This window comes from Calidris pugnax, unplaced genomic scaffold, assembly GCF_001431845.1.
Source record: "Calidris pugnax isolate Ruff unplaced genomic scaffold, ASM143184v1 scaffold188, whole genome shotgun sequence".
In the NCBI taxonomy this organism is placed as follows: Eukaryota; Metazoa; Chordata; class Aves; order Charadriiformes; family Scolopacidae; genus Calidris; species Calidris pugnax.
This window is the reverse complement of record NW_015091257.1, coordinates 12,541,589-12,569,484: the sequence shown is the minus strand read 5'-3', so window position 1 is coordinate 12,569,484 and position 27,896 is coordinate 12,541,589. Positions and strand designations below refer to the sequence as shown.

The 27,896-nt window shown below is 39.0% G+C and overlaps 1 protein-coding gene across 1 annotated transcript; it reads right to left on the bottom strand.

The window, feature by feature from the left end:
• Positions 1-377: 377 nt before the first annotated feature.
• On the bottom strand, positions 378-27,279 carry BMX (BMX non-receptor tyrosine kinase). Its single transcript, XM_014960210.1, has 18 exons — positions 27,142-27,279; positions 26,050-26,154; positions 21,903-21,984; positions 21,195-21,314; positions 19,462-19,523; positions 14,911-15,089; positions 12,855-12,917; positions 11,801-11,860; positions 10,971-11,025; positions 10,362-10,441; positions 9,203-9,330; positions 8,712-8,786; positions 7,818-7,989; positions 6,688-6,904; positions 4,995-5,059; positions 3,692-3,810; positions 1,552-1,709; positions 378-566 (listed from the first exon to the last, which is right to left on the bottom strand). Exons 1-18 carry the CDS (start codon positions 27,277-27,279, stop codon positions 492-494), a joined length of 1,953 nt encoding a protein of 650 aa, XP_014815696.1. The 3' UTR covers positions 378-491.
• Positions 27,280-27,896: the final 617 nt, after the last annotated feature.

Genomic DNA, 27,896 nt, shown 5'->3' with positions numbered 1-27,896 from the left:
ATTGAAAGTGAGCCTATAACTATTTGTGTTGCTGTCACTTGCAGTAATTCTAAATTTGACTTCAGGTGTCAGCTTCAAGTGATTACAGAGAAAAAATAAATTCAGATGAGTTATGATAATCAGAAAACCGAACAGGCATATATTTTCCTGTCTACATTTCCAGTTAGGGCCAAATAATGACAGCTTGGAAACACTGAAGGAGTGTACACAATTGGTATATCTATCTCAATGTCTGAGAAGTCCTTTGAGACAATGGTAACAAAATGAATTATATTATTCCACAGCATCTTTCCAAATTCTGTCAGCCGCTGAGTGTCATGAAAGCTTTCTCCATAAACATCTTGGTTAACTCCCTGATTAAATGAGAAGAACGCTAATATACAGAATAATAGGGGTGGCTAATGTCAGACAAATTTCAGATTTAGCTCTCGTACAGAAGACAGGTGATATGGAACCAGTATGCATGGTCATCTCTTTAGGAATCTTCTTTTTCAAGCTCTGTTGTCTTCTCTCAGTGCCTCAAAAAATGACAAGAGCTGATAAAAGGCAGGGCGCTTTTCAGGTAGCTAAATGAAGCAAAGATGATGGGTATGGTTATTTAATTTTGAAATAATTCAAGAACTGTAATTTGCATTAATTTTTCTTGGTTTTAGCATGCAGAAATTCATAGAGGCAGTGATACTTATGAGGTAAAGGAAATTAAAGTTACTTTTTATGTCTTTCTTGTGTTGTGATAGTTTAATCTTTTTCCTTTGCATTAACATGTCCTCAAAGATAAGTTATTTCTCTCATTTTTTCTGACAATTATACCTAAAAAAAACCCCACATCACTGTCATTCCATGGTATCACCGGTAATGTGCCAAACAGTTCTTTGTTGCTGGTGAGAAACAAATCATGGTCCACAGACAGCTGACTAAAATTTAGATGGCGAAGAACAATAAATCAGGGTAATTCTTGGCACAGCAGACACAGATGTCCCAGAATAAAATGAGCATGATCAGCATTTAACTTACAACTCCTAGGAGACACAGCTGGGGTAACACATCCTTTCCATTCTAAAGGTGGGGTTATTTCAAGCAACATTAGATAACTAAAAAGGTAGAGGTCTCATCTAAATTAGTTGTTTAAGATCTCTGTGTATGAAAGTAGGTATCTTCTATTCTGTGGTGGATAGAAAGCACAAATGACCATGGAGAGGTACCAGTAATGGACCTGTAGTTATGGAAAGAATTTAGACAATTCAGCAACCAAATTTTAAGCCATTAAAATTAGGTGAGAAGAATCTCACTCCATATTATGTTGATGTTGAAGGGTATTTTACTGTTATTTGCTTAAATACATGGTTCTGAGAAGAAAGGAGGCAATCTTCCTTTATTGCCTGTACTAACAATACGTCCTGAACTAGACTGCTATATAGAATGTACCACACATAAACAATGGCTTTTATAAGGGACATTTTCCACTATGAACATTAGTTGAGCTATCAACAGTGACTTCTAGTGACTCCTACCATTTTGTTTTCTCCACATTGCATGTGCAGATATACATACCTCGTGCCAGCAGTTGTACATCATCTGGTAGATGATGTCTGAAACTAGTTGTGGTCTATAAAGTCTGTATCCTTGTGACACTTTCTCAATCACCTGCATGTTATCATAAAGCTCATAGGGCTGCTTTCCCAAAGTGAACACCTCCCACATTAAGATACCTGCAAAAATATTCATGGCAATGGAAGACAAGAAATGAAAATCAAGAAATGCAAGATAACCCCTTTTTCCTGGAACAAAAGACACATGCAACATGTAAACCAATCAGACTCCTTACAGAGAATGTTGTCCAGAGAAAAGTGTGGAGATGACTGACAAGTGTGATTCTGTACCCAAATGTAAAACAACTTCTACTCTAGTAGATGGTGAAGTTAGATTCAACATCAGTTATAAAGTGGATTTAATGTGGACAATAAGGGAAAAAACCTAAAACACAGCAATCCACGGACTGTAGTCTTTACAAAATACATACAAACATCCCCTTATATATGCACGTGTGTGTAAACAGAGGGAAACAAAGGGAAGGAAAACCAAAATGACAGCTATAGGTATCTATGTTTTTATAGAGTAAATCATAAGAAAATTTTTACTGATTTTGTAGAGTGAGTGGGACATATATCCCTTTGGTATCAGAAAGATTTCTGAATACTTTGTAGCGTTGGCTACACATGCCCATAAGAACTAGATTATACTGAAGCAATAGAGACACTGGAAAATCTTATACTAATTAATTCATAATGATAGCTTTGCAAGAAACAGTTTTTGTGTAACTGAACATATATGATAATCGTGCCAACTGTAAAGTAAAAAAAAAAAATTGTGAAAAATTTATTTCACAATGATATGTAATGCTGGTGGTAAAGATTTTTATTTTTTTTTTTAAATATTGAACCTTTGACTTCCCTCCAGCTTGAAGGCCGGAGCATTGCCTTGTCACATTGGGATCAGAATAAAATGGTACCTAAATCCCAGCTTTCCCTAATGAGAACATTAAAAAACCAAGATTATTTGTTCTTTGACGACTGCTTTTGGAATATGAATGCATCAATTCTGTTCTTTAGCCCTTTAAAGATTCATTTGTTTAAAAAAACCTAGCAAGAACTGGTGGATCCCTCTCCCCTTCCTTCCACTGCATCAATGGATAGTGGTAAAATGAGAAAAGACCTTCTAAGGAAAAATAATGTTTCTCACTGAAGTTGATGCCAATATTGGAGTTAATGCCAATACTGAAGTTAATGACAATAAAGCCCGGAGCTAGGATTTCATTGATAAGACAAAAAGAAAAGGTACCACCATAAAATCCGGCTTCTGATTTAATTGTCTATTTTAAAAACAATGTGTAAAGGGCATGAGTGAGCTGTTTCTCTGCCAGAGTCTCTAGTTCTGAGACTAGCTGAAGTTAAAGATACGAAGCAGTCCAGCATTTGGAAACACTTTCATCTGCTTTATTCATCATTGTTCAATGTCAAGAACAGTGGGTTGCCAATCTTTCATCAACCTGACAGCTGCCAAAATTTTCCTATTGGAGGAGCAAACCCATGTAAGTGGAATTTAAGCCTGTTCAAAAAAGGCTCTCTTCCTTTGACATCTTTTGCAGACTTTTAGAAACACTGAGCAGACTCCAGGGATTTGAAAATCAGAGCTTGAAAACCACTGAAGTAGAAGTTCAGATGTTTGAAATTCCTGGGTAGAAAGTGATCTGCAAACGCATCTTATTTTTGGTGAGATATAGAGCCCCAGCTCACACAAACTCTCTTCCGCAGCTGGCTTATGCACAGAGTGCACTCTGACCTCTGCAACTAACAACAAAGCCTTTTTGACTTGGGCAGAACTGATTTATGGTCTAGATATGCCGCAGATATCATTTGATCTCCACTGCCAACAGTTTAGTTTACCATATTAAACACATATATAGCAAATAGGGAGTGGGCAGAGTTTCTAAGGGCCTAAAAGAAAAACAGTAAGGCTGAAAAACCCCAAAGAGGGTAGGGCTTGGATGCATAAAAATATTTAACAAGAACATGAGCTGTAACTGCTTTTTACATTCCTCCAGTGTGTAAATGTCTAGCATTTCTGCTTACTAAGATGTGGAAATCCAAATGTAATGGCATATATGCATTTTGATGTCAAATTCCATACATACCAAAGGCCCACACATCTGACTTGCTGCTATATTTGGTGTAATGAAAAACTTCTGGTGCTGACCACTTCACTGGAAACTTGCTCCCTAGTGAACTTACATATAGGTCATCCAGAACATACCTGCAAGGCAAGAACCAAACTTGTTAGTGACCAAGTTACAGTGAAATACTATTTATTGCTTCTTTCTTGTGCATCTCAAGGTTGCAAAGAAAAGCCTGGGCAGAATCCCAAATTTCCAAAGGATACCTGATAGACGTATTAGCTATAACCTGTAGAACAGATGATTGCCATCAACTTATTAGAGAAATGAGAAAAAATGAGAAAAAAACTTATTATGAGAAAAAACTGCTTCACGGTGAGGGTGACAGAGCCCTGGAACAGGCTGCCCGGGGAGGTCATAGAGTCCCTTTCTTTGGAGATTTTCAAGACCCGCCTGGATGCAGTCCTGAGTAACATGCTCTAACATGCTCTAGGCAACCCTGCTTCAGCAGGGAAGTTGGACTAGATGATCTCTAAGGTCCCTTCCAACTCTAAAAAAGTCAGTGAAAATAATGCAAAATTATAGAAATGCATGTTGTAAGGCCATCCAGCCCAGCCTCCTGCTCAAACAGGATTATTCCCAACATCAGATCAGGTCAGCCATGGCTCTGTGTAGCCAAGTCTTTAGAGCCTCCAAAGACTGCAATCTTGTAGCCTCCAGGCCTGGCATGTTTCACTGTTCCACCACGCTCCTGGGGAGACAACTTTTCTTACTGTCCAGTTTGAACTTCCTGAGCTACTGTATGTGGCCGATGTCCACTGTTGTATCACCTGACACTGATAAGACTATCTGGCTCCATCAGCTTTGTAACTGTAAGTAGCTATATGCAGCTTTCAGATCCCCTCTTAGCCTCCTCTTCACCAAACTAAGTAGCCTGCTCCCTCAGCCTCTTCTCAGAGGACGTGATCTCTAGGCTGCTCGTCCTCTGCAACTTCTCTCCATTGAGACTGCTGATTAAGATGTTTGGCACCCAAATTAGGCATAAATCCTGCACACAAAGTAAACTCTGAGAATTCTTTAACAAACACGTCTAGTGAAATCTCTCAGCTGCCACTTGCCTTTAAGCAAGTGCTTTTTTGAGAGAGCAGAATGACTTTATTCTACCCCCATAACGGCTTATGGTCATTAGTGGAAAGGAGACACAAAGAGCCGTATCATGTGGCTGTGGCTTAACTTTCCTAACAGCCATTGCCAGCTGATCAATGCCAGTAAACTATGTAACACTAACATCGTAGCTTCACAGGGCTCCCACTCCTTTACTTACCTAGTCATCCCAAAGTCAGATACTTTCACAGTAAGATTGCTGTCAACCAAACAGTTCCTAGCAGCCTTCAGTAAAGAAATGAGAGAAGAGGTGAGCACAAAAAAATACAAAGGGAAGCAAATAGTATCATGTCTTGGTAATTTGATAATAATAATTTATGTCCTCTAGCATTTCAATGAATAATGACATTCTTTGATTGAAGCAATTATGTTTGGAAATATAAGGGAACATTAAATAGCTCTCATTTCACTTTCTGATTATTGATCGAAAAATATTCTTTACCATTTTCCCATCTTTACAAATAAGGGCAATGAGGAAACAAAGGTGAGAAACTCACATTCACCTAGAAAAAGAGCAACAGAGCCCGAAACTAAACCCTGTCTTTCGAATTGCGTCCTACTCTAGGGTCCTTTTCAGTAATCTCAGAATTTACCAAGATATCAAAAACTGAAAAACATTGATCAGATTATTTGCAATGCACTGTAAACAGAGCGGAGAAATGAAAGGTGATTTATACAGCCTGATTTGTGGAAAGTTCAATATAAGCCTAGTTCTGCAGGTGATCACTTGACAACATTTATCTAAGGCTGCATTCTCTTCCTGCATGCTTATTACTTTCCATGATACAGTTTGTGCCTACAGTCTTCAACCTGAAATCAAATTCAAGTTTATTTATGTTTTCCCATGGTGTACATCCAGGTTTTGGGAAAGTGACTTTATATTTACAACTTGAATTGTGCTGCCTAAGCTGTCTGATATTCGTGATTTCTGAATCTGGGTGTGAAAATTGATGAGATAACAACTTTGTTTACACATAAAGACAATTCTTTGAAAGCATCAAGAAGACATTTAAAATGCTATCTTAGAAGACTGCACCTCTGTTGGAAAATGAAGCAAAACAGTGCAATAAAATGTTACAAATCTTCCGGCACATTTTTGTCTAGAGTTAGGAAGCAAAACACTGCTGCTGACTGTGAAGTGTAATACACCAGAAATTTGGAGAGGTTCACTTTTAATAGGATAATAAAATAACAGCTTATTTCCCCAAAGACTTATGCTGGCATTCTTGAAAGCTAAGTTTTGCATAAACTTTGGATCTAAGTTCTTGGAAGAACTGATCCCCTTATCAAAATCAACTTGAAATACTTGCTTGAAAACTGGCAGATAAATGTATATAAAAGAGCTAGGCAGCTGCAGACTTTCAAGTTCTGCTCCTGCTTGCAATCCACCAGAGTAAATTCCAGTTTATGGTGGTAATGTTCACACTTGTTTTGTAAAAGAAATAGTTTCCCAATTAGACAATCCCTAGCTCATTAAAAACAATATCTAAGTTACCCAAATCTTTCATGCTTTACCTCTTTCTCCTGGAGGATTGCAGCATCATCTGACAGAACCCTTTACTTCAGTGGATTAATTTTACAGTTGAAGGTCTGTGCTGCCAAGTGGGGCATCAATCCTTGATGCTAGAGCCCGTGGATGTGGGGCTGTAGGCCTGTCAGCTCAGCTCTGAAGCAGAGCATACTAGCTCTTTACATTAATGCTCTGCTCATCCAGAGCTGCCTTGCATGGAGCCATCCGCTTTTTGGGGTGAGTGCCAACAGAGCCAGTGCAGCTGTGGCTGAGCCCTGGGGGGTAGGACTGCCTGGTGTTAGGCCATCCCCCTACCTTCCACCTCTCCCGTGGGGTAGCTTACCAAATCTCGATGTATGAACTGAGAGCTCTCCAGAAATGCCATAGCATCACAAACATCATAACATATTTCCAGGAGCCTAAGGGGCTGTAGTTCCTTCCCACGACTCCGTAGGTAGCTAAGCAAACAGCCATTAGGCATGTATTCCGTCACTAGATAGATGGGATACGATTCTGAGCATAGACCATACAGTCTAACAAGTTTGGGATGATTAAGTTTCCTGAAATAAAAAAAAAAGATAAAATAACCAAAGAATAAATAGAGATTATTGTGCATTTCTGAAGGTTTTGTTCTTCAAATATTAATACAAGGTACTGAGAAATACAAGAGTCGGAACACAGTCCCATCTCAGACTTTAAATATTCCTTTTCAAGAAGAACTGAGTGTCCTTCTGCCCATTACTACGCAACTCAGTATTGATGACAATAAAAAGAAGACTCAGTATTGATGAAATGACAACTTTATAGTCAAAACTTGAAAGAGGATTTACCAGCACAGAAGTGCAATCTTATTGATGGGAGAAAATAGATCTGAATTGGTGGGTTAAATCTTAGGTCTTAAGGTTTCCTGCTAAAACCATGTTGCAAAATTTTCAGATTGAGAATCCTGATCATATCAGCTAGTTAACTGACAGGAATGTAGTGCATTCCCTCAGGATACGAGATATCCAAAATATTCTTGAATTCTTATGCTTCAGTTAACATCTCATGGAATTTTACTGGAAATATCTATTTGGAGTCAGAAAATAAAATTTTAAGTCTTGTTCATATCTCTGGCATTTCTCAGTTATTAAATTGTCTCTCATTCCTGCCTGCAGGATGGCAGGAACAGCTTTCTGTTTCTGTATAAATGCTAATGAAACACAGTTTTAGTTGACATAGATGGAACCTCTGAAGCTGTGGAAGAGATGTTAATTGAAAACTTTGTAGATGATCCTATCACCCTTTGTGAAGTTCCTTTGGTAATACTTCAAATATTCTATGTGGCTACCTATTTAGCTTGTGCCTAATGTACTCAACGCTACTTAATCCTATTTTTAAGAGGAAACTCTCTTTCCTGTGTGTGCTATACATTACTGATTAATGTTTGGAGAGATCATTATTTCCAAATAATTAAGCGATGCCATAGCTTACATCATGATCTGAGCTTCTTCTATGAATTCATCTTCTGACATTGCTTCCTTTTTAATCGTCTTTACGGCCACATCATATTGTCCCTTCCACTTTCCCAGATACACCACTCCAAACTGACCACTCCCTAGCTCTCTCAGCAGGACAATTTCCTCTCGTTTCAGCTCCCAGATTCCTAGTGGGACAAAATAAATTCATTTAGCAAAAAAAAAAAAAAAGAAATGCAGGCGTAGTATCCCCTACGTGCAATAATGTTTTCTTTGGAGGGTTGCAGGGCCATGCAGCACTGAAGCAACACACCTATCTCTTGGCTTTGTGTTTGAGTTATGGAAGGAAACTACACTTTCTACAAGTGTTGTTTGCTAATGCTTAATTTTAAGCATTATAAATAGTTTTAAGAAAGATTTATGCATCAAATGATGATATATTTTCATGTAGGAGATTGAAGAACAGGTATTATTGTGCCAGATATGCGGCAAAGGGAAAGAATGGCCGTGACTCAGATGTACTGGGGAAGGAAGCATGCAAGTTGATAAAACTTGACATAAAATGCCTTAAAAAGGGTACAACATAAAACTTGGTATAAAATGCCTTTGCATTCACCTTGCCCTGGATGTGCACTAGAAGCACTAGATACCCTATTTGACAGAACCCTGAAATCTCAATGCTATAGTGGACAAGAGGAAACTACAGAAGGAGCTATTTACTGACAGACCATTCTTCCCAAATTCTTACATTCCTGCGTGGACAAATGGAAGTGACCACCAAATAATAAGCTCAAAGATCCTGTGTAACCTCCTGCAAGCCTGAAAGCAGTAAGAGTCATGATTTTCTGGTTATTCTTTTCTTGGTGGCTAAAATTGACATCAGTTTCAAAAAGGAAAGTTATCTTCATACCATTTCCTAATGAAGCTGTGGTTGGGACTTTATTTATTTGCGTAGACACTATATGCCGGAGTCTTGTCACCATACCTACAAAGAAAACCTGTTAAAGGTCACAATATAGACACAAGTCTTCTGAAATCAAAGGAAGTACAGGTGAATTAATACCTCCCCTCTCCCTGTCATATTACAAGCATCCAGATAATGACAGATACTCAATATTCAGCTGCTGCTGTATCATGACACAAAATTCAAAATTTTCTCTGCTTAACAGCTAGTCCAGCAAAGGTATCACAAGAAGAGGTAGTACAATACCAAAAAGCACTGTACAGCAAAGGAAAGCCACTATATTGATTGTGGATGTGTTCAATCAAGTTCCACCCAAATTCTCCCAAAAGATGTTTCAGTATGTAAAGCATTCAGTATCGGAAGAGATTCACCATAACTTTGAAAAGTCCTGAAACCTAAGCCAAAGCCAATCAAGTAGAAAGAACATATAGAATTACCGGCTGAGTTGTGCTGATGGTAGTGTATAAGCTTGGGAATTGATTCAAAACAGCAGTTTTCAGCGATGTAATACTTGTTCTCAGTGTTTTTGTGCACGTGGTAATGTTTGACTGTTCCTTTTTTACTTCTGAAAAACATCACAAAGTGCTGTACAATTCAAAGCCTTGCAAAAGGCCTTCCAGCCCATGCGCTGATAGATTAGTCAGGGGCTGAATTAACTGCAACACACCAGCTTGCCAAATTGCAAAATATGTAGTCGATGCCACCAGGAAGACTATTACATTTGCCTCAGTCCTGTTGTGTTCTGTCCATCCGTGTCGTTCCCCCCGGCCCTTACACTTGCTGTCTGCGTAGTACAGGCTCCTAGTACATTGGAGACTTCTGCTGCATACTCTAACGTAGTCTGATGGTTAGTACTTGTCTCCCAATAGTCACATTTAGAAAAAAGACTTTAATGTACTGCCCTTGCAATGTTTCTACATCTAATTTTGAATGCCTTCTATTCCCATGCCCATTCCCTTCCTTCTCTTTCAGTCTTGAGACTCTGCTACTCCCTGTGCTGGTTTCAGCTAGGATAGAGTTAGTTTTCTTTCTAGTGGTTGCTGTGTTTCAGATTTGGTGGGAAAGGAATGTCAATAATGCATATTGTTCTAGTTGTTGCTAGGTGATGACTGTACTATTCGAGGACTTGTTCTTCAGCTTGCCATAGAAACTGAGAAGGAGCATAGACAGAACAATGGAATGTCCAGTAGACTATTCCATACTATAGACAGCATGCTCAGTATAATTTGGGGTTGCCTAGGGGCTGGGAATCCACAATCACTGTTTGGACAGGGCTGGGCAACCAATTCACTGGGTGGTGAGAGTGACTTGTGTGTATTACTCTATCTTGTATATTCTTTCTACCATTACTATTATTATTGTTATTTTCCCGTTTCTGTTACTGTTCTATTAAACTCTTTATCTCAACTGATGAGGTTTTTTCCTTTCCCCATTCAGGGACCCAGGGACAAGTATGAGTCCAGGTAACTAATATGACCTGAATATGCCCGAGGTTCGCCTTTAAGACAATGTAGAGAATTTTTTGTTGACCAGTCACACCAAGCAGCGTGCCCATAGCAGGCTCGTAGAAATGATACGTATTCTTTGGATACTCACTCAGAAACCTTGCTGAATACAGACACAGTATACATTCCTGCTTGGCTAGATTTCCGAACCATAAAAGCACCCTCTTTCCCCTAATTTAAAAAAAAAATAAATAGTTAGAAGGAACAATGATGTTGGGATTCATTTCAGTGAACATTAGACTTTACATTGTGATGTCCACAAAAGAGAGAAGGAGACATGACTTATCTGACCTTCTTTAAGAACTACATTAGGACAAGATGAATTATGACATGATTATGTATATTGTAAAGCCACTACAGACAATTCCTCCAGGCTGACCTGCAGAAAGAGCCACACTGGAGCAAACAACCCAGGCCTGGAGGTAAAATCGAAAAGCAGAGCTTTGAGGGGAAATGTGTGGCTTTGTTCCAAGCCTATTTTTAGATTTGTTCATTTATGTATAAAAGCTATAAGTGCATCCAGACATTTTTGGAGATCAGTTTATGGATACCGAGTTAGCACAAGAGTTTCTAGCTCTCTCTAATACAACAGCTATTGAAAGAGCATCAGCATCCTCTAGCTACACAGTACAGCAAAGACAGCAGACACAGAAACATTTCCATGGTTGTTCATATACAAGTGATAAAGGATATGTAGGACCTTCTGACGGAGCAGCTGCTCACACTGGGCACGGGAGATATTACCAGCATACCAACTGCAAAGAGAAATATTGGGCTTATTATGGACAGTCTGATTTCTGAATAAGACACACACATGAAAAATGCCAGACATTGTAAATATTTTCAAAACTGCTTTTAAAAACCAGAGGGTAGGATTGGGACTTGTCCTGCATGTGTGATTTTAGGCCCTAAGGTAAAAGGGAAAACATTAGTTCCATCTGCTTCCTCTTGTCCAGTGGGTCTCTTCATCCTGAAATATCTGGGCCCACTCCATGACTCTGACTTTTTACAGTATGTTCTTAGAGGAAGATCCTGCTGCCCTAAAGCTCTGCCAGGAGCTCTACCAGAAGTAGTTTGCTATGTCTCCTGCAGACCATGACACAGCCGTCTCTCTAAAAGCTGGGAGATCCATAATTTGCCTTGAACCTTGAACCTTCTGGTCATCATAATGTTGAAGTAAACTGAGAGATCCCAAATGGGGGAAACAAGCCAAACAGGCTATTTCACATCAGTTCAGGGAGCTCCAATGAATTTTTTTTTTAATAGCAGTTCACTTTTATGAAGCATCCCTTTATTACTGTACAAGACTGATCTGTCTAAATGACTTTTTTGTCTGAAAGCAAATACATTCATGCATTTGGAAGTCTGTGAGCAGTGATGTTGCTGATGACAATACCTATAATTATTATCATTATTATAACAGTCATACGTAGGATACCATTGCTGTAGGTATAGTGGATGTGTGAAGTGGAAAGACAATCTCTGCCCAAGGAATCTTTTGTTTCTCATGAAGACATTCTATATACTCACTCATAATTAGCAATACTCTGCTCTTCTGCCAATGCCTGTTCACTGACACTGGAGTTTTCCCTGAAAAGATAAAAAAACATGACGAAAGTGTGAAAAACTGGTTATGAAGAATACCTTTCGTTGGTTAAAAGTCATACTACATGAATTTTTTGAGTAGTTATGCCATGGTCTAAGGTGAATATTTGAAAAAGTTGAGAAATATTTAATTATCTGGATTTTTTTATGATTTGGTAAACACTTATACAGCCTTTCCCCTCCACTGTGCAGTGTGTTAGAAAGCCAAATATTCTCTGTGCGTGCTGTAACAGACAATGAAACTATACATCCCTTTAGTGACTTTATGAAGAGATTCATCCACCTTTTTCAAAATTTACATGGAAGATTTCCGAACCAGTGCAACCCTAGACTTCCCAAATAGTTGTTCTTACCATGACAGACAACAGAAAGAGTTCATGTGGGAGAAAAAGAGGCTGCTAAAATAACCCCTTGTGCAGAAATAATAATGATTCTTATTTATGCTGCCTTTTACAGGATACTGTAAGAGTAGGTTTTTAAGAAAACCTCTGATGGTTTGCATGAGACAGGTTGTTATGTTTCTGTGATATTTTAATTCAAATACTTATGCATATATTTAATGCTTACAATTTCATGTCATCTCATTAAAAAGGAAAAGGTGGGTCCAATGTATCACTTTGACAGACTTGGACTTCCTTTTCCCTGTACTGGACTGCCCACATACACACAAAAGCACAAGAGTACTAGGAAGGCTGATTTAATGCTGAAGTAAGAGCACAAAGTTTGAAATTCGAGCATTATTGAAGTCAGTGGCAAAACCTTATTGATTTAAATGAAACCAGGATTTTCAACTGATGTTTTTTGCATTAATGTATGAGTCAAGAAGACAAATTGTATCTGATTCTATACCTTTCAGGAAACTTTATGCTTGGTACTCAGAAGGTTATTTAAAAAGAAAAATATTCCAGAAATATTGCCTAATCTTTACTAGAGTGGTAACGAAAATGTTTAAGCAGTGTATAGCTGCATATTGATTCACCTTGGCTCATCATCGCTCAGAGATAACTTTCTCAAGTAAGTGCTCGGTACAAAACCTTCATTCCTGCAAAATAAACAGTTCACAGTTTAGCTACTGTACATGACTGCATCTTCAATCTGGTCACTTAGAATAGGAGAAGGGATTAATCAGAGAGTCACTTTTTAGAAAGCCACTAACGGAAATGCTCATGGTTAAAACATTTCTGCTTTTACTTACCATGTGGGAAAATACAGAAGTAATTTGTTTTACAAAAGTACATTTCAATGAAGCACTCTTTTTGCTAGTCATTGAAATGGCTTCTTCCTCCATGATTGGCTTCATCATATGGAATATTGGAGCAGCTGCTCAACAATACCATTACCTGCCATCTCAGCTGCTGTGATGAAGGAGGCCAGTGACTAATGTGCTCCAGTGGAACATCCAAGATTGAATGTAGAAAGTCAATAGGTAGGCTCAGCGCTCTTCCAAACAGAATGCCAGATGCAATTGAGAGGTTAAGCCAAGTGAATATGCACAGCTGAGCGACTGGCAGCATGGCACATTGGACCTAAGTTGTGGGGGCCAATGGGCACCTGTAGTTGTAATGGGGTGGGCTGTACGCCATCAGGAAAATAAATTGGGGCAACAAATTGTATATTTGAATATGGATGGACACAGACAGGAAGGGTTTCTTTAAAAGATCTCAGTAGAGCAAGAGGAAAACTGAGAGTGCATGAAAACAGGTGAAACAGGTAACTGCTGATATTTGTTCCTACTACATTCAAGAAAGTGAGATTTTTTCTTTTTAAGCAGAATTTAAAGGTTTTGCTATTATGTATATATGGCTTGTCCCTACAGAATCACTAATGCAAAAGTCTCAGTTTCTCAAGGCGAAGGGAAAACTGTAAAAGTCCCCCCTTTATCTTGATCTCTTTCTGCTCCATTCATCTTAGAGCTCTCTACTCAGGCTCTAAACAGAGCTGCCTGTGTCATATGATTTTACATAGCTATAAACAGTCCAGCGAAGGCATTTAAGAGCATATCTCAGCTTACTAATTTATTATTGTCTTTGAGTTGCAGGGATTGTGTGCTGCTTTCTTCATCCAGAACAATATGAGAATCCAGTGAGTTATAAAGTGCTTTACCTTAAGTTAAGGTTGCTTTATTCATTGGTTTCCCTGCAGTTGTAAACTTAATCAGTGAATTATGAGAGGATCAAGTGATTTCATTCTGTTCCAAACCTGTTTTGGCATCTCCTGGCTCAAAAATTCTTCCCTTCTTCAGTTCTATCAAGTACATAAAATCAAACTCAGCTAGTATCCATCATGAGACAGACAAGGAATCTTGTCTCTTCCAGGCAGCTCCTGTTTGTTGCACTGCCTTTGTCTCTAGTGTACTCCTAAAGCTGTTTCTTATTTAATAACTTGGGAAGAGACTCTCTCTTCTGCCCCAGCTGGATATTAATCAAAAATATCTTATTTTAAGTTGCTGAAGGGGATTCCTCCACTTGTGAACCTCAAAGAAAATAATTAAACTCTTCTGTACTGTACAGGATGGGGGTGTTCTGTCTCTGTGGAAGAACATTGCTAAAGCTGGGAAGACACTGAAGTAAGAAGTGATTCATGCTTCAGCAATTCTCACCAGTTTCTCTGCTGTCACTGCTATTGCAGTAGTAATGGTGATTGTCTACAAATGGTTTAGTGCAAACAAGAGAGGCACCATGTGTGAGGAGAAATTTCATCTCTTTATTCACTTAAACTAAATAGTTGGAAGAAATGGACAGCTTCTGTATACACAAGCCTTTCTTCAAGCACAAATCAAAATTAAGGCCGTTGGGTGCTATCTTATTACACTAGGCAGTGACTGTTGTAAATCTTACCCAAACTGGCAGCTAAAGATGATAATGAAAATGGAGTTGTACAGAAGAAACCTTTCTAGAGCAGGGTTTAAAATCTACTAAGGTAATCATAACACGGACCCTGAAAGATACCAGGACTGCCTGCAGTGTTGTCTATGAAGATGGGATACGTGAAAGACCATGGTCATGGAACAAAAGTATTCTGCAGTTTATACTTACCCCTCCAAATCCCTTACTTTCCACCAGTCAGAATCTTTCTCTTGCAATACATAGTATTTATTGCTTCTGACGAGCTGGAAAGCTGAGGCTCCATTGGGTTCATAGTTGCATTGGGCCACAGCCATTTTCAGGACTGACCTGTCTGGTGATAGCCCATGAGGCAGGCTTCTGCGCTTCTGCTTTTGAAGACAGAGGGAATAAAATGATAAGGAGATGCAGCACAGGGTACAGTAAGAAATAACATATGACATGTACACGATCACTTATATCTTCAACAAGTTTAGTGATATCAGGCAAATTAATCAAAGCTAAGAAAACGGGCACAGACAAGCAGCTTTTCCTCATCCATTGAGAAGCACAACCCAGATACTGTTGTCCGCATTTGTAAGACAGGTGAGAAAAGAACCAAGATCTGTCATAATGACACCAGGAACAATTAACTCTAAGTAGGGGCTGACATTGCTGTAATAGGGAGCTCTCATTACCGAAACTATGTGATAGACTATGTGATAGCATGCCACTTATCTGAAGATGATACTTCCTAATGAACTGTTGCAATTCATGTGCTTTGGACACCACAAGACCAAAGTTTGCTTTACTATAACTAAGTGCCATGATGTCCTGTTGTATCAAAAGACCCATCACAGTATTATAAAATAACTTTCTTTGTTTGTATGGTGTTTGATCAATAGTAATGTTACCATGAAGCACAACAAGCATTAGTCAATTGTTACTACTAATGACTGAAATCAAAAGGCTATGTTAATTCTAAAATATTCCCTTTTCTTACCATGTTTTATTGGCATTTGTCTGCTAAACATGTTGGATATAAGTAGTTCCACTCCTTGGTGCCTAACTTTCCCTGTGCAGAGTAAAATCAGTGTGGATATTTAACTATGGGGTTCATCTTACCTAGCTTTGACCCATGTCTTCACGTGAAATATGTCATCCTACGGAAGTGTCTACCTCTCATCACTGATTGTTGAGGATGTCTACACAAATGACTTAGATGAGAAGCCTGACATTAAAGTGAGGTGACATCAATCAAATAATGGGCAAAAGCATCTAAATTTAAGGCACTGAAATGCATTTAGAAATCAGGAAAATGTCATAACTGAGAAAATCCAGACATCACAATTCTTTAAGAGCAGAGAAAATTACACTTGAAACACCGAGAGCAAAGCATGAGGGAAAATAAGAAAGAGTTAGGAGAAAAGGCTTCAAATGCCACCTATTTATTATTAAAAACCAGTGTAATGCAATGCCGGGGAAGAATGCCAAGTGTCCTGAAGCAGGCTGTGATTCCTTTAAATCAAGTCCAAGTGACCATGGCATTGTGTGTTTGCTTGTTTTCTTCTTATTGGCATTTCTGTACTTAATTTAAACAGGGAGAAACCAAAAAGCCATGAGAATACTTGATTCGGTCTACTGAGTCAGAAGACATACATGATCTCTTCCTGCAAACACACAAAGTCTCAATCTGATCTCATCAAGCTCCGGTGGAGACACCCATTATTTAAAGAGGTAGCACTCACAGCAGACTCCTCAATTGACTAGAATTAGGTCTGTTACTCATCAAGTACTACTACTTGAACCCACTATGGGTGGTTCCTGTTGATCATCTTTTTGTGTGAACAAAAGAAAGTGCAAAGCATTGGCCAAAGTAAATGGCAGAAAGAATTATGATCACAGAAATGAATTTTGCTTTGTCCAATCCGCCAGGGAAAAGAACCAGCCAAAGATGAGGACATCAGATTTGCATCCCTTTGGGTTTCACTGCTGGATGTGTATTTGTCTGTTGCAACATTCTGGATGGACTTCATCTGTAACCTGCTACAGATTAATGTCTTGACTTGTGTCCATACATACAGCTTTCCATTTCCAACACTGGCTGAAAGCCCCAAAGCATTTTGTAATAGTCGCTGAGTGGATCTTATAATTTCCTTTATGCTGGCAGTGGTATTATTGTGGTTTTAATACTGATGGCTGCACCACTGTCATTTAGGGAGCTGTGGGTGACAGTCTGAGATTCAGCTGTGATGTGCAAATGGAGAATGGCTACTATCCATGGAACTGCACCCCTACCATACAGCTGGAAGCATGTGCTGGATCACTTCAGCTTCCCTAAACCTTGTCCAATAGGTAAGCATGAGATGATATGAGGGTGCACTCAATGCACTTTTGTGATCTGCAGTATTGGTCTGCCCTACACGAACTGTTTGTCATTGCAGACAGTGGCTGCCAGGCCCCAGCAGAGGTCCTGCTTTCTGAGGCAGGAAGCTCCTGTTTCCTGCTGTTATCAAAGCACAGGGGAAGTGCCTCCTGGTTCCCATGAAGGGACCTTTGTGCCCATTATCCTTTGTAATGGCATCAGTCTTTAGACACCAGTTCCTCTGTGGGAGACTAGAGGTATAATGCTGAACTGATGCCAGGGACAGAGGCATCAAAGATGCAGGATGTAAGCATGCAAAAGTAATGCCTCATGCAAAATTTAAAGCCTCTGGTCAGTTTTGCCTACAAGCAAAGTAATGCCTCTGGTCAGTTCGGAAGAAAGCAAAGGCACAAGGCTTGCAGAGGCTGGAGAGGTGAGGAACATGAACTGAGACAGATGAAAGGAAGGCTGGGGGTACAGTGATACCTCTGATGACCAAACTGGGTAGATGAAAGGTCAAAATAAAAATGTGCTGAGAGCTTATAGAAGTAGCTCCATGGCCAAATACAGACTGTTCCTCACCATGAGAAGTCAGTATTAGCCTTCTTAACCTGATTATATCATATGGCTTGGAAAAATGAAGTCAAGTTGTTCTAACCATATGTGGTAGTTATTATATCTACATTTACTGAATTTGTTTTAGAAATACTCATCTGAAAATTGCATGTCCTTGCTTTTTAAATTTCCCTTTCAAAATATCTTCTCTGAACTCAAGCAGATAATAAAAATAAATCATAAAGGCCTAACAGAAGCCAGAATGTTCAGCAGCAGATTTGCATGACTGATGGTCTCTCCAGATAGACAAAGCATCTCCTGATGGAAGCCAGGCAAAACAGACCACGGTATTCAAAACAAGTTATGCTGCTGCGTGTTTACAATGCTATTACTTTCTGATCTCATTATGAGAAAAAGATGTCAAAAGGTTCTTTGTTCATAGCTTATTTCCAAGGCTTTATTATTATTTTTTTAAAGCTCCATTTTACAGCTCTTGTGGTTTTATCTTCTGTCTCTTGATAATCTACGTGTTTCTTAAAACTGTAGCTGTTCATGTCAACTGTATACACAAAAATTCCAACTTTTTTCTTTTTTGTTAAGTTACTTCCTGATTAACAGAGAGAAGCTAGGAAATAGACCTAGACTGTATTCTAAAGATACAGAACAGAAGACAAATTAAAATAAAGCAGGAAATACAGATTTAAAAATCCCATTATTTGAAACCCAGTCTGGTTTCATTTGGAGGAGGCTGGGGTAACGATCTGTGAATACACAGACAGTCTTTTTTTTAAACATATCAAAACATCATAACTTAAACCACTTTGTTCTCTTCCATTCTCTTGTCATTTATCTCCTTTCCACCTGCAAACCTCGATAATTAAGCTAGGCAGTAAACCTAAGGTCAAAGATACCAGTATTGCCCTTGTATTTGTACAGAAAGAGATGGATGAGGAAATAAGCATAGAAGCACAGCTTCCAGTCTTACTTTTATTTATAATCCTGCCAACTGCTGCCCTTCTTCATCAAGGAACTGCTGTACCAGAGGACTCAGGCCAAATCGAGCACAAGCAGTGCCTTTTGGCATCCTGGTTTTTCTCTTTGGGTCTGTGAAAGCCTAGCTTTCTCAGATGGACAGTAAGGCTCAGTGGGTGCTGGTGGGACATCCCACTCTTTGGTTTCTGTCTGGTATAAAGTCAATATACAGGCAAGAGTACATAAAGAGCTCAGATGCACTTCCTGATTCATTAACTTAGAGGCTGCCTCTGCAGAGCAGGGCAAAAGAGACCTTCCTGACCCAAGCCTCTGGGGGCACAACTTGGGATTTGCCAGAGATATTTGCAGTTCATCCCCCATTTTTCACCACGTGAAGCAGGTATATTTGTTTACATCTTCAGTTATAATGTTTTCTCCAAGTACTATGAGCACCATTTTCACTGGGGAGGGTGGTGGAGGGGAGTTTTTGGCATGTCTAGGAATGGGGACCTCCTAGGTCTAGGAGCTAACTAGGACTAGGGAGCTAACTCTGATGGCATTCCCCGATCCCACGGGAAATAAGTGTATAAAGTAAAAGACACCACTACAAGGGCTGTAACCAGTACTGCCACCAGCACGTTAAAGTGAACTGAATGTGGCTGAGACTTTCCCAGTTTGTCATTTAGAGCACATGCAAGAGGGAGATGAATCCTTCCTTCTGACATGCTGGTGGGCACAAGGAGGCTGAAGCTGCACTGCTGGTAAGAGGTCTAAATCAGCTTCCAGTAAGTGGTGGTTTGCAGTGCTCCATTCCATCCCACAGCCCTCCCAGGTCTTCCCCTATAGCTGGATACTCAAATGTTTTCACCTACCAGCGTTTGAGGGACGAGAGGCAGTGGTTTCACAAACCCAGTTGTGCAACACAGAGTCACATCTAGAGGAGAGGGAAAATCAAAGGAAAAAAACCTTTAATTTAAGAAAGACTTCACCTCTGGAGGCTTTGTCGCTTGCAGGTCTATGCAGTGTCAGCAGCAGCATCATGCCAGCTGACATTTTACCTCCCTGACGCATCGACTTGCTTTAGCTCTGTATTTTCTAACTTCCTCTTAATTCAAGCACCACCTCAATATCTTAAAAAACCCCATCAACCGTTGTTTTCACCTATGCCAAAATACAAATTCAGGGAAATCTGTGGTTGTATTTAGCTCTATGGTTCTCTCAATTCTGGTAACTTATTCGATTACATACAGAGAGAAGCATATATATACTTTATTTTTATTCTTTTTTTTTTCTTTTTAATTGAAATTGTTACATTGACACTTCTAATCTGTGAAGTAGTAATTAAGAAATACTGCTTTCAATTACCCAGTGGTTACAAGAGTGAGGCTGTCTGGAGTCATCCCCACACAGAGAGTCTCCCTGTGCTCCACACATCTCTGTTAGCAACCTCAGGAACTTATTTAGGCGCAAGTTTAGAGTAGATACAGCACATATTATTACTTCAGACATAAACAAAACATTCAGTATACAAAACCTTCTTTTTAATTTGCCTCTTAGTTAAGCCATCCATGACTGGTAACGAGGTATTTCCTTGTCCTTGCCACTGACTAGTGGTTTCATGGCCTTATTTGCTTTTGTAACAAGGGGTTTTGAAGCTATGTGAAACTATTCAAATTACAGGTACAAATCGGCTGACAAGTCTCTACATTATTTAGTGTTCCATAATGATGAAACCTGTAGTAATAATTAGATAAGCCAATATAATTAATTTCAAATTCAATCATTCAATCATGACTGAAATCAGTGCATCTAACAGCGATCTATGATTCCAAATAATGAAACTTTAAAAAGCTAAAGGCCAAATACTCATGAACTTCTTTTCCCTCTCCCAAACATGGAGTTTCACTGTTAAGCATATACATAGACATGCAGGAATTCCCTTCTGAAAATGTGAAGCCTAGAAGGGTACCACTTGACAAATTTTCCTCTCTGTCTTTCCAGATAAAAGCTAAACCCCTAAATAATAGCAACTAAGTTCTACCAAAAATACTTTAGAGAAGTATCTTAAAATAGAGAAAAAAAAATGCTGCAAGTTAAATCACACTGTTTAGAAAAAAAAATCATATGAATATAATTATACATTAGCATAAGAGTTTTACTTCTATTTAGCTATGAAACTGTGTTGTGTTACATTCATTCAAACCCACTCTTGTGATGATTTTCTATTGTTACTACCCATTCAGCTTATGGGACCTCATCACCAGAAGGGTCTTGCAGCATAATGATACAATCTAGCTAGAGATCTTAAGAATAAGGAGAAAAATAATTCCATCTCGTTTATTTTGTAGGTAAAAATGTCACTAACTTTTTTGATCAAACACTAATATGTAGATATAAGACATAATTTAGTGTATTATTTCCCCCAGTTATACTATAAGATACAATGTATAGCAGCTATGATGTTAAATGGAGCTCAGCCAATACATGAAAAGGTGTAAGTAGATTAGCTTTTATACTGGTTACATTGCCTTAAATATCTATGTGATTTGGCGATATTGTGAAAAACATCTGTAAGACTAATTAAACAAATAAAAGGACACATTACGTTTCTCCCAAATGGTACATCCAGGGGCTGCCTTACAGGTCTGGTTGCAACAGAGAAACTTCCCATTGATGAAGAATTCTTTATGATACTTGTTTAGTAAATCAGAATTGTCTTTAATTTCTGGAAAGCACAGAGAAACCAAAGAGAACATAACAGGCTGCAAAATGCAAATATTCCTTATGATCAATAGAGTCTGCTGCACCAGACCCCAGAGTGCTTACTGATATCTCACTCTAGACACATACCCTGGCCACATTTTTATCTCTATACCATATTCCTCTATGCTTCATTGAAAACAATATAAATGTTCTTGAAAAAAAGAGGAATATAAAAAGGAAAAAGCACTAGCAGTATTGATTCTCAAAAAAGGTATTCATGCAGGTAAGCACTATACTAGCCACATCAGGAATGTTTGTGCTCTATTAACCTGCATCAGTAAAGGCTGAACATATGATGAAGATTAAAAAATACCCATGAATAATAATAATAAAAAGCTTTCTTTTGGCTTATTTCTCACTGAAGCTTTCAGCCTTTATAATTTCTAGTCCATTCTTGAAAATACCAGGAGCATGTCAACCAGCTGGTGCTGAAAAACGAATGAGACTAAAAACAGGTGACAAAGTCTTGCACAAAATGATGAGGCAGGAACCTTTTCCTACCTCTCCTCATGTTATTTGAATATTTTGGTACACAAAGGAATAGTGTTACCTCTATGCAAAGCTGCAAGCCACCGCTCCCTGCTCTCTTCATTAGCTGCATAGACATAGAGAAGGCCACCCCTGTACACAATCTGGAAAAGGTGGGGAAAGCCAGCATGGTGAAAAGGTACTGCCTGAAAGTATGTCGCTATGCAGGAGGGGAAAGGAGAAGGGGATGGAAACCAAAAAAAACACAAACTAGGCTTTGTGGACCCACATCAAACTCCCACAACTTAGTACTGTTTCCCAGATGCCACTTGTATTATTGCCATTTCATATAAATACTTCATATTTCATTTCATGTAAATATAAATATAATCATAGAATCATAGAATGCCAGGTTAGAAGGGACCTCAAGAAACATCTGGTCCAACCTTTCTTGGCAAAAGCACCATCTAGACAAGATGGCCTAGCATCCTGTCCAGCTGAATCTTAAAAGTGCCCAATGTTGGGGAATCCACCACTTCCCTGGGGACATTGTTCCAATGGCTGATTGTTCTCATTGTGAAAAGGGGAACATCCAAAGGGGAGAAAAGTAAAAGGGAGCATCTGTCATTTGTTTCAGTGCCAGTCTGGCCCAAACCACGACAGTGTCCAATTGGAATCTCTCCAGGAGTAACTTGTACCCATTACCCTTTGTCTTTTCCATGTGACTCCTTGTAAAAAGGGAGTCTTCTTTGTAGCCACCCTTTAAATGCTGGAACATGGTGATAAGGTCTCCCCCAAGTCTTCTTTTCTCAAGGCTGAACTAACGCAGTTCTCTCAGCCTTTCCTCATATGGCAGGCTTCCCAGTCCTTTGATCATCTTGGTGGCCCTTCTCCAGCCTGTCCACATCTTTTTGTATAGCAAGGACCAAAACTGAACACAGCACTCCAGGTGTGGCCTGACAAGAGCTGAGCAGAGTAAGGTACCACTGCCTTCTGGGTGCTGCCTGTCAGCCAGCTCCCCATCCACCACATGGACCACTTGCCTAGACCATAACACATCAGTTTCTCTAGAAGGAGGCTGTGGGGAACTGTGTTGAAAACCTTGCAGAAATCCAGGAAGACAAAGAAGTCCGCTGCTCGCCCCACATCAATCAAGCAGGTTACTTTGTTATAGAAGGCAACCAGGTCTGTAAAACAGGAATTTGACCTCGGTGAATCCTTGCTGTTTTTACAAAATCACGTGCCTCATTTGACTAGTGATAGACCTCCAGGAGGATTCATTCTATAACTTTCCCAGGGACTGAAGTGAGACTGATGGGCCTGTAATTTCTTGGATCTTCCTTTAAACCTCTCTGGTAGATGGGGGTGACATTAGCCTTCTTCCAGTCTTCTGGGACATCCCATGACTTCTCGAAGGTTATCAAGAGTGGTCTCATAATGATGTCAGTCAGCTCTCTTAGCACCCTCGGGTGGATAATGTCAGGGCTCATAGATTTGTAGCAGTCAAACTCCTGCAACTCTTCCTTCACAGATGGTGGGTCTGTGTTTTCATCAACCTGAATTTTTGTTCTCAAGGCCTGGGGCCCAACAGTGGTGGTAAAGACAGAGGGGAAGAAAGTGTTGAGAACCTCTGCCTTTTCAGCATTGTTGATGACTAATTCACCTCGCCTGTTTAACAGCAGGCCAATGTTTTCCTTCTGTTTCTTCTTGTTTACATACCTGAAGAACTGTTTTTTGTAGTTTTTGATGTCTCTGGGCAGTTTCAATTTGAGCTGAGCTTTTGCTTTTCTAACTGCATCTCTGCATGCCCTGGCAATGCCCTTGTGGTTCTCAATGGGTATTGGTCTGCTTTTTTGACTCTAGTATGCTTCTCTTTTGGTTTTGAGCAGACTCATACAAATATGTACTGCCTTACCAAAAGTCCTAAGGTACAGTTGCAGAAACAAGGGACAGCATAGAATATTTCTAGATACACCCATCTTCTATGTATAAAAGATCTTATAGCCCACATGCTATAGAAAGTGGAAATTCTTTCTTTCCACTTCAGTTTTTCCAGCTCGTCTTCCAGCTTCTGACTATTGTTACACAAGGTCAGACCAAATGCTCACCCAGACCAGGAACCTGTCTCTTACAGCGTCCAGTAACAGTACTGAGGCAGAGTGTTTTCTCAGGGCATCTGCACAGTGATCAAGGAATCCTGATCCAAAGGCGATGATGTGTCTATGCTAAATACCCTTTGAGATGTATTTTTCTTCTGTGAATTAGTTCAGTTGCCTTTTTAAGCAAATAACTAGTGTCCACAACATCTTGCAGTAAGTAGTCCTACAGCTTAGCTACACAATTAGAAGAGTCAGCTGCTTTTGCTTGTTTTTAGCCTATCTTGTGCTAGCTTCGTTTGATGCCTACCTAATAATTACTAACATCTGCTTTGCTTTTTGGATGATGTTTAGTACTAAGCTGACTCTGTGTGTGTGTGTGTGTGTGTTAACCCAGAGCTTCATTTCCCTGTGTCTGTTTCCTTCCTTCCTTCTTTCTTTCTTTCTTTCTTTAATTTCCCTGTGTACATTTCTTTCTTTCATCTGCATTGAATTTTAAATGGCGTTTTATTGCTTTCGTTTGTTAGACTGAAGAGCCTTCATTATTAAATGTGTACTCCCACTGGTAAGTATACAGGACCGATCATTTTGCTTCCTGTCTATTTAGTTAAATGGTGGAGTCCTGTGAGCTTTTCTCTTTAATACGTTATCCATCCAATCTATTAGTCATTGTCAAGTCTCTCCTTTGACCTCTCTTCAGTTTACAACATCTTTGTTCAATTATAGTCCCCAGAACTAGACACAATATTCTCCTGGTGATCACAGTAGTGTCAAAACATATTGAGTGCTTTACTCAATATGTGCCTGCTTCCATGTCCATTTACCTCCCTTGGCCACAACATCACATTGGGAATTTATGTTCAGCTATCATCATCCTAAAGTCCTCTTTAGAGATCCTGTTTCCCAGACCAGAGTTCTCCACCCTGTAACTATAGCATACTCTCTTTTCCCCTCTTAAATTAATTATGCATTCTTAACATAAATACAGTAATTTAACATAAATGTATCATTCCGTGCCACAAAACTGGGGGAGGGAGAGGGAAAGAAAGACTGGAATGACACCTAGGATCAACCGGGCAGTGAAATATTAAGTATCTCTCATGAGGTTGTCCTTGGGCATGGTAATTATTGGAGGGTCATGAATTAATGCACTATTCAGCAGATCTGTTATTCACCCTAGCAGCCTGCTGCTTGTGGTTGCACTGTCTGGCAAGAGGCACTCCAGAAGGGGATCTGTGGCTGCTTTTCACATCTGCATGTCCCACTGCCCATAGAATTGAGATTGGTAGAGGCTCTAGGTGGAACCTGAGCTGGGCAACTGAAAGAGATGAAAGGCAGCAAACTTGAAGTTATGTTTTTCTCATCATATTTAATTATCAAACATGTGCACTGCTTAGTGCAGCTGCATCTTCTGATAAATGCACAAAGCCTTGGATTTCCTGACTGTGGCACATTTGAATGGTAATCAATCAGGCAGTCAGGGGTCAAATCTTGTACTTGATATTGAGGGAAAAAAAAAAAGAAAAAAGGAAGCGGAAAGAGACAGTGAGAACTAAAATAAGAATTTTTAAATGCTTAATTCTGCCTTAATATAAGTGATAATCACATAGGGTTGCGATCTATAGATTCCAGATCTTATTTAAGCAAGTATCTGATAGACCTTTCAACATAAAAGAAGCAAGACTTGACCTAATCAGGTAGGTTTAGACTGAACATTAGGAAAGAATTTTTCACAGAAAGAGTGGTCAGGCATTGGAATAGGCTGCCCAGGGAGGTGGTTGAGTCACTATCCCTGGATGTGTTTAAGAGCCGTTTAGATGTGGTGTTGGGGGACATGGTGTAGGGGAGAACTTTGTAGAGGACGGTAGATGGTTGGACTCGATGATCCCAAGGGTCTCTTCCAACCTAGACGATTCTATGATTCTATGATTCTAAATTCTATCACAGTCAATGAAAAAAAAAATTCAGCAAAGTCACAACTTCAATAATAGGGACTGATTTTCTCTTTGTTGTAAATAACTGTAGCACTCAGCAATATCACATATCACCACTCAGGATAGGAGTGACCAGTGTACCTTACGATGACTGGAAAATTTCACCTGAAATGTAACTGAAACAGATTTCATAGCTAACCTGAAAAGGATATTGTCTCGCAGGAGGTGTTGATTCCTCAAGATTCACTGTCTCAACACAACGGATTTTCTCAATCTCAATTGACCCCTTTTTGCTTCCCCTTTTCTAAGAAAGAAAAAATACAATAGGCTGTAAACTAATTTTAACAAAATATGAAATATCTTAGTTTGACTATTTTGTGCAATTTCATGTTTCGAGTTGGATAAGACATAGCTGCAGGTTTGTTAAACTTTACAGGAAAGATAGTAAAAAAACATCCTTGGTGCCTACCTGCACCTAATATATTAATCAAGTTCCTTTTTAAGTCAGTTACAAGAATTACAGGACACAGGCTTATATCTGAGAAAACATTGTGCTACAACTGCAGGAGTACAAGGCAGAAGGGGAGACTAAGAGGAAAAGAAGAAGGAGGAATTAAGAGAAAAACACTTTCAGTGCAAACCAGAAGCCTGGCTGCAGCATTCATAATTTCGTTAAGGTAATGGAGCTTGCTCTCACTGAGCCCTGTGATCTCCTAATGGGACGTAACTCACAGGAGGAGTCCAAATGTATTAAAAGAAACAAAAACTTTAAAATAAGTTGGCTGGGACATGTATTTGCATTCCCAACGGGAGACGTGCTGAATGAAAAGCCACCCTTTTGTGATACACAGTCACTCCTTAGGAAACGGATAGTTTAACCATCTGCTTTGTGCAGCTGAGGGATGAGATTATGAACTAATTATGCCTCATACAAGTAACTTCTGAAACCAGTTATTTGCATCAGTTCAGAGGGAAGTCTGAACAAGGAAAACATTACTATTCAAGACAATGTGTAAACATATGCCAATGTTAATTACTTGCTTAAGTTCTCTTTGGAAGGACATAAACAGATGCTCAATGTAAGAGTTGTGCTGAAGAGAGACACTTTTAAGGCTGTGGCTAAGTGTTTTCCTGAACTGAAACTAGGATTTGATACCCTATAATTCCACTCAAAACAAAGTACACCTGCAGTTCTAACACATAGTGTCTACTCAAGTTTCCCAAAAGAAAACCAGAGGAATAAGGTGACATTGGAAAATCTTACAAGAGTTTGCTTAAAATTATTTCTTACCCCTTTGTCATATTCATAGTAAGAAAGGGTTTCTTTTGTCAGAACAAACAACCTTTTCTTGTAATTAATTGGTGATATTTTTTTCTTCTGTTGTGACTTCTTTAAAAGAAGTTCTTCTAGAATTGTTTTCTTCTCCATTATATTTCCCTAAAAGAACATTATAGTTACTTTTATTACTACTATTAATAAACATAGCAATACCAACTATAGAAATTGCAGTAATGAATATACTGAGTCACTGTCCTTTGTATGTTTTATTCAATCTTATAGTAATATATGATTATAAAGCATGAGTTAATACTTAATGCTTAAAAAATGAGGTTGATTAGCTTATTCACTCAGTAAACACAATCATAATATATAAAAATTAAGCTACAGATATATTGCAGTTCCAAACAAGGCATCTCTGTTACTTTATCGTCTGAGTATCTCTCTTTTTAAAGCCATGCACGCTTTCTGGCAAAGAGCACAGTCTGCTTTATGCACAAATGTATTACATCTGCAGCATAACACTGAAGTCATTACAGCAGCAAAGAGAACGATAACAAAACAGAAAACCCTTCTATTTACAGACCAGAAAAACATACCTAGTGCTGACAAGCGTGTTCCCTGAACTGGAAATTTCCCATTTCCTTCTTTCAACTGAAACAAATGAATGTTTATAGGAAAATGACACATAGAAAAGATCAAAAAATAAAAATGTTTTTGCACCACATATATATACATATATACTTATGTTTATGTATTTTTTCTTA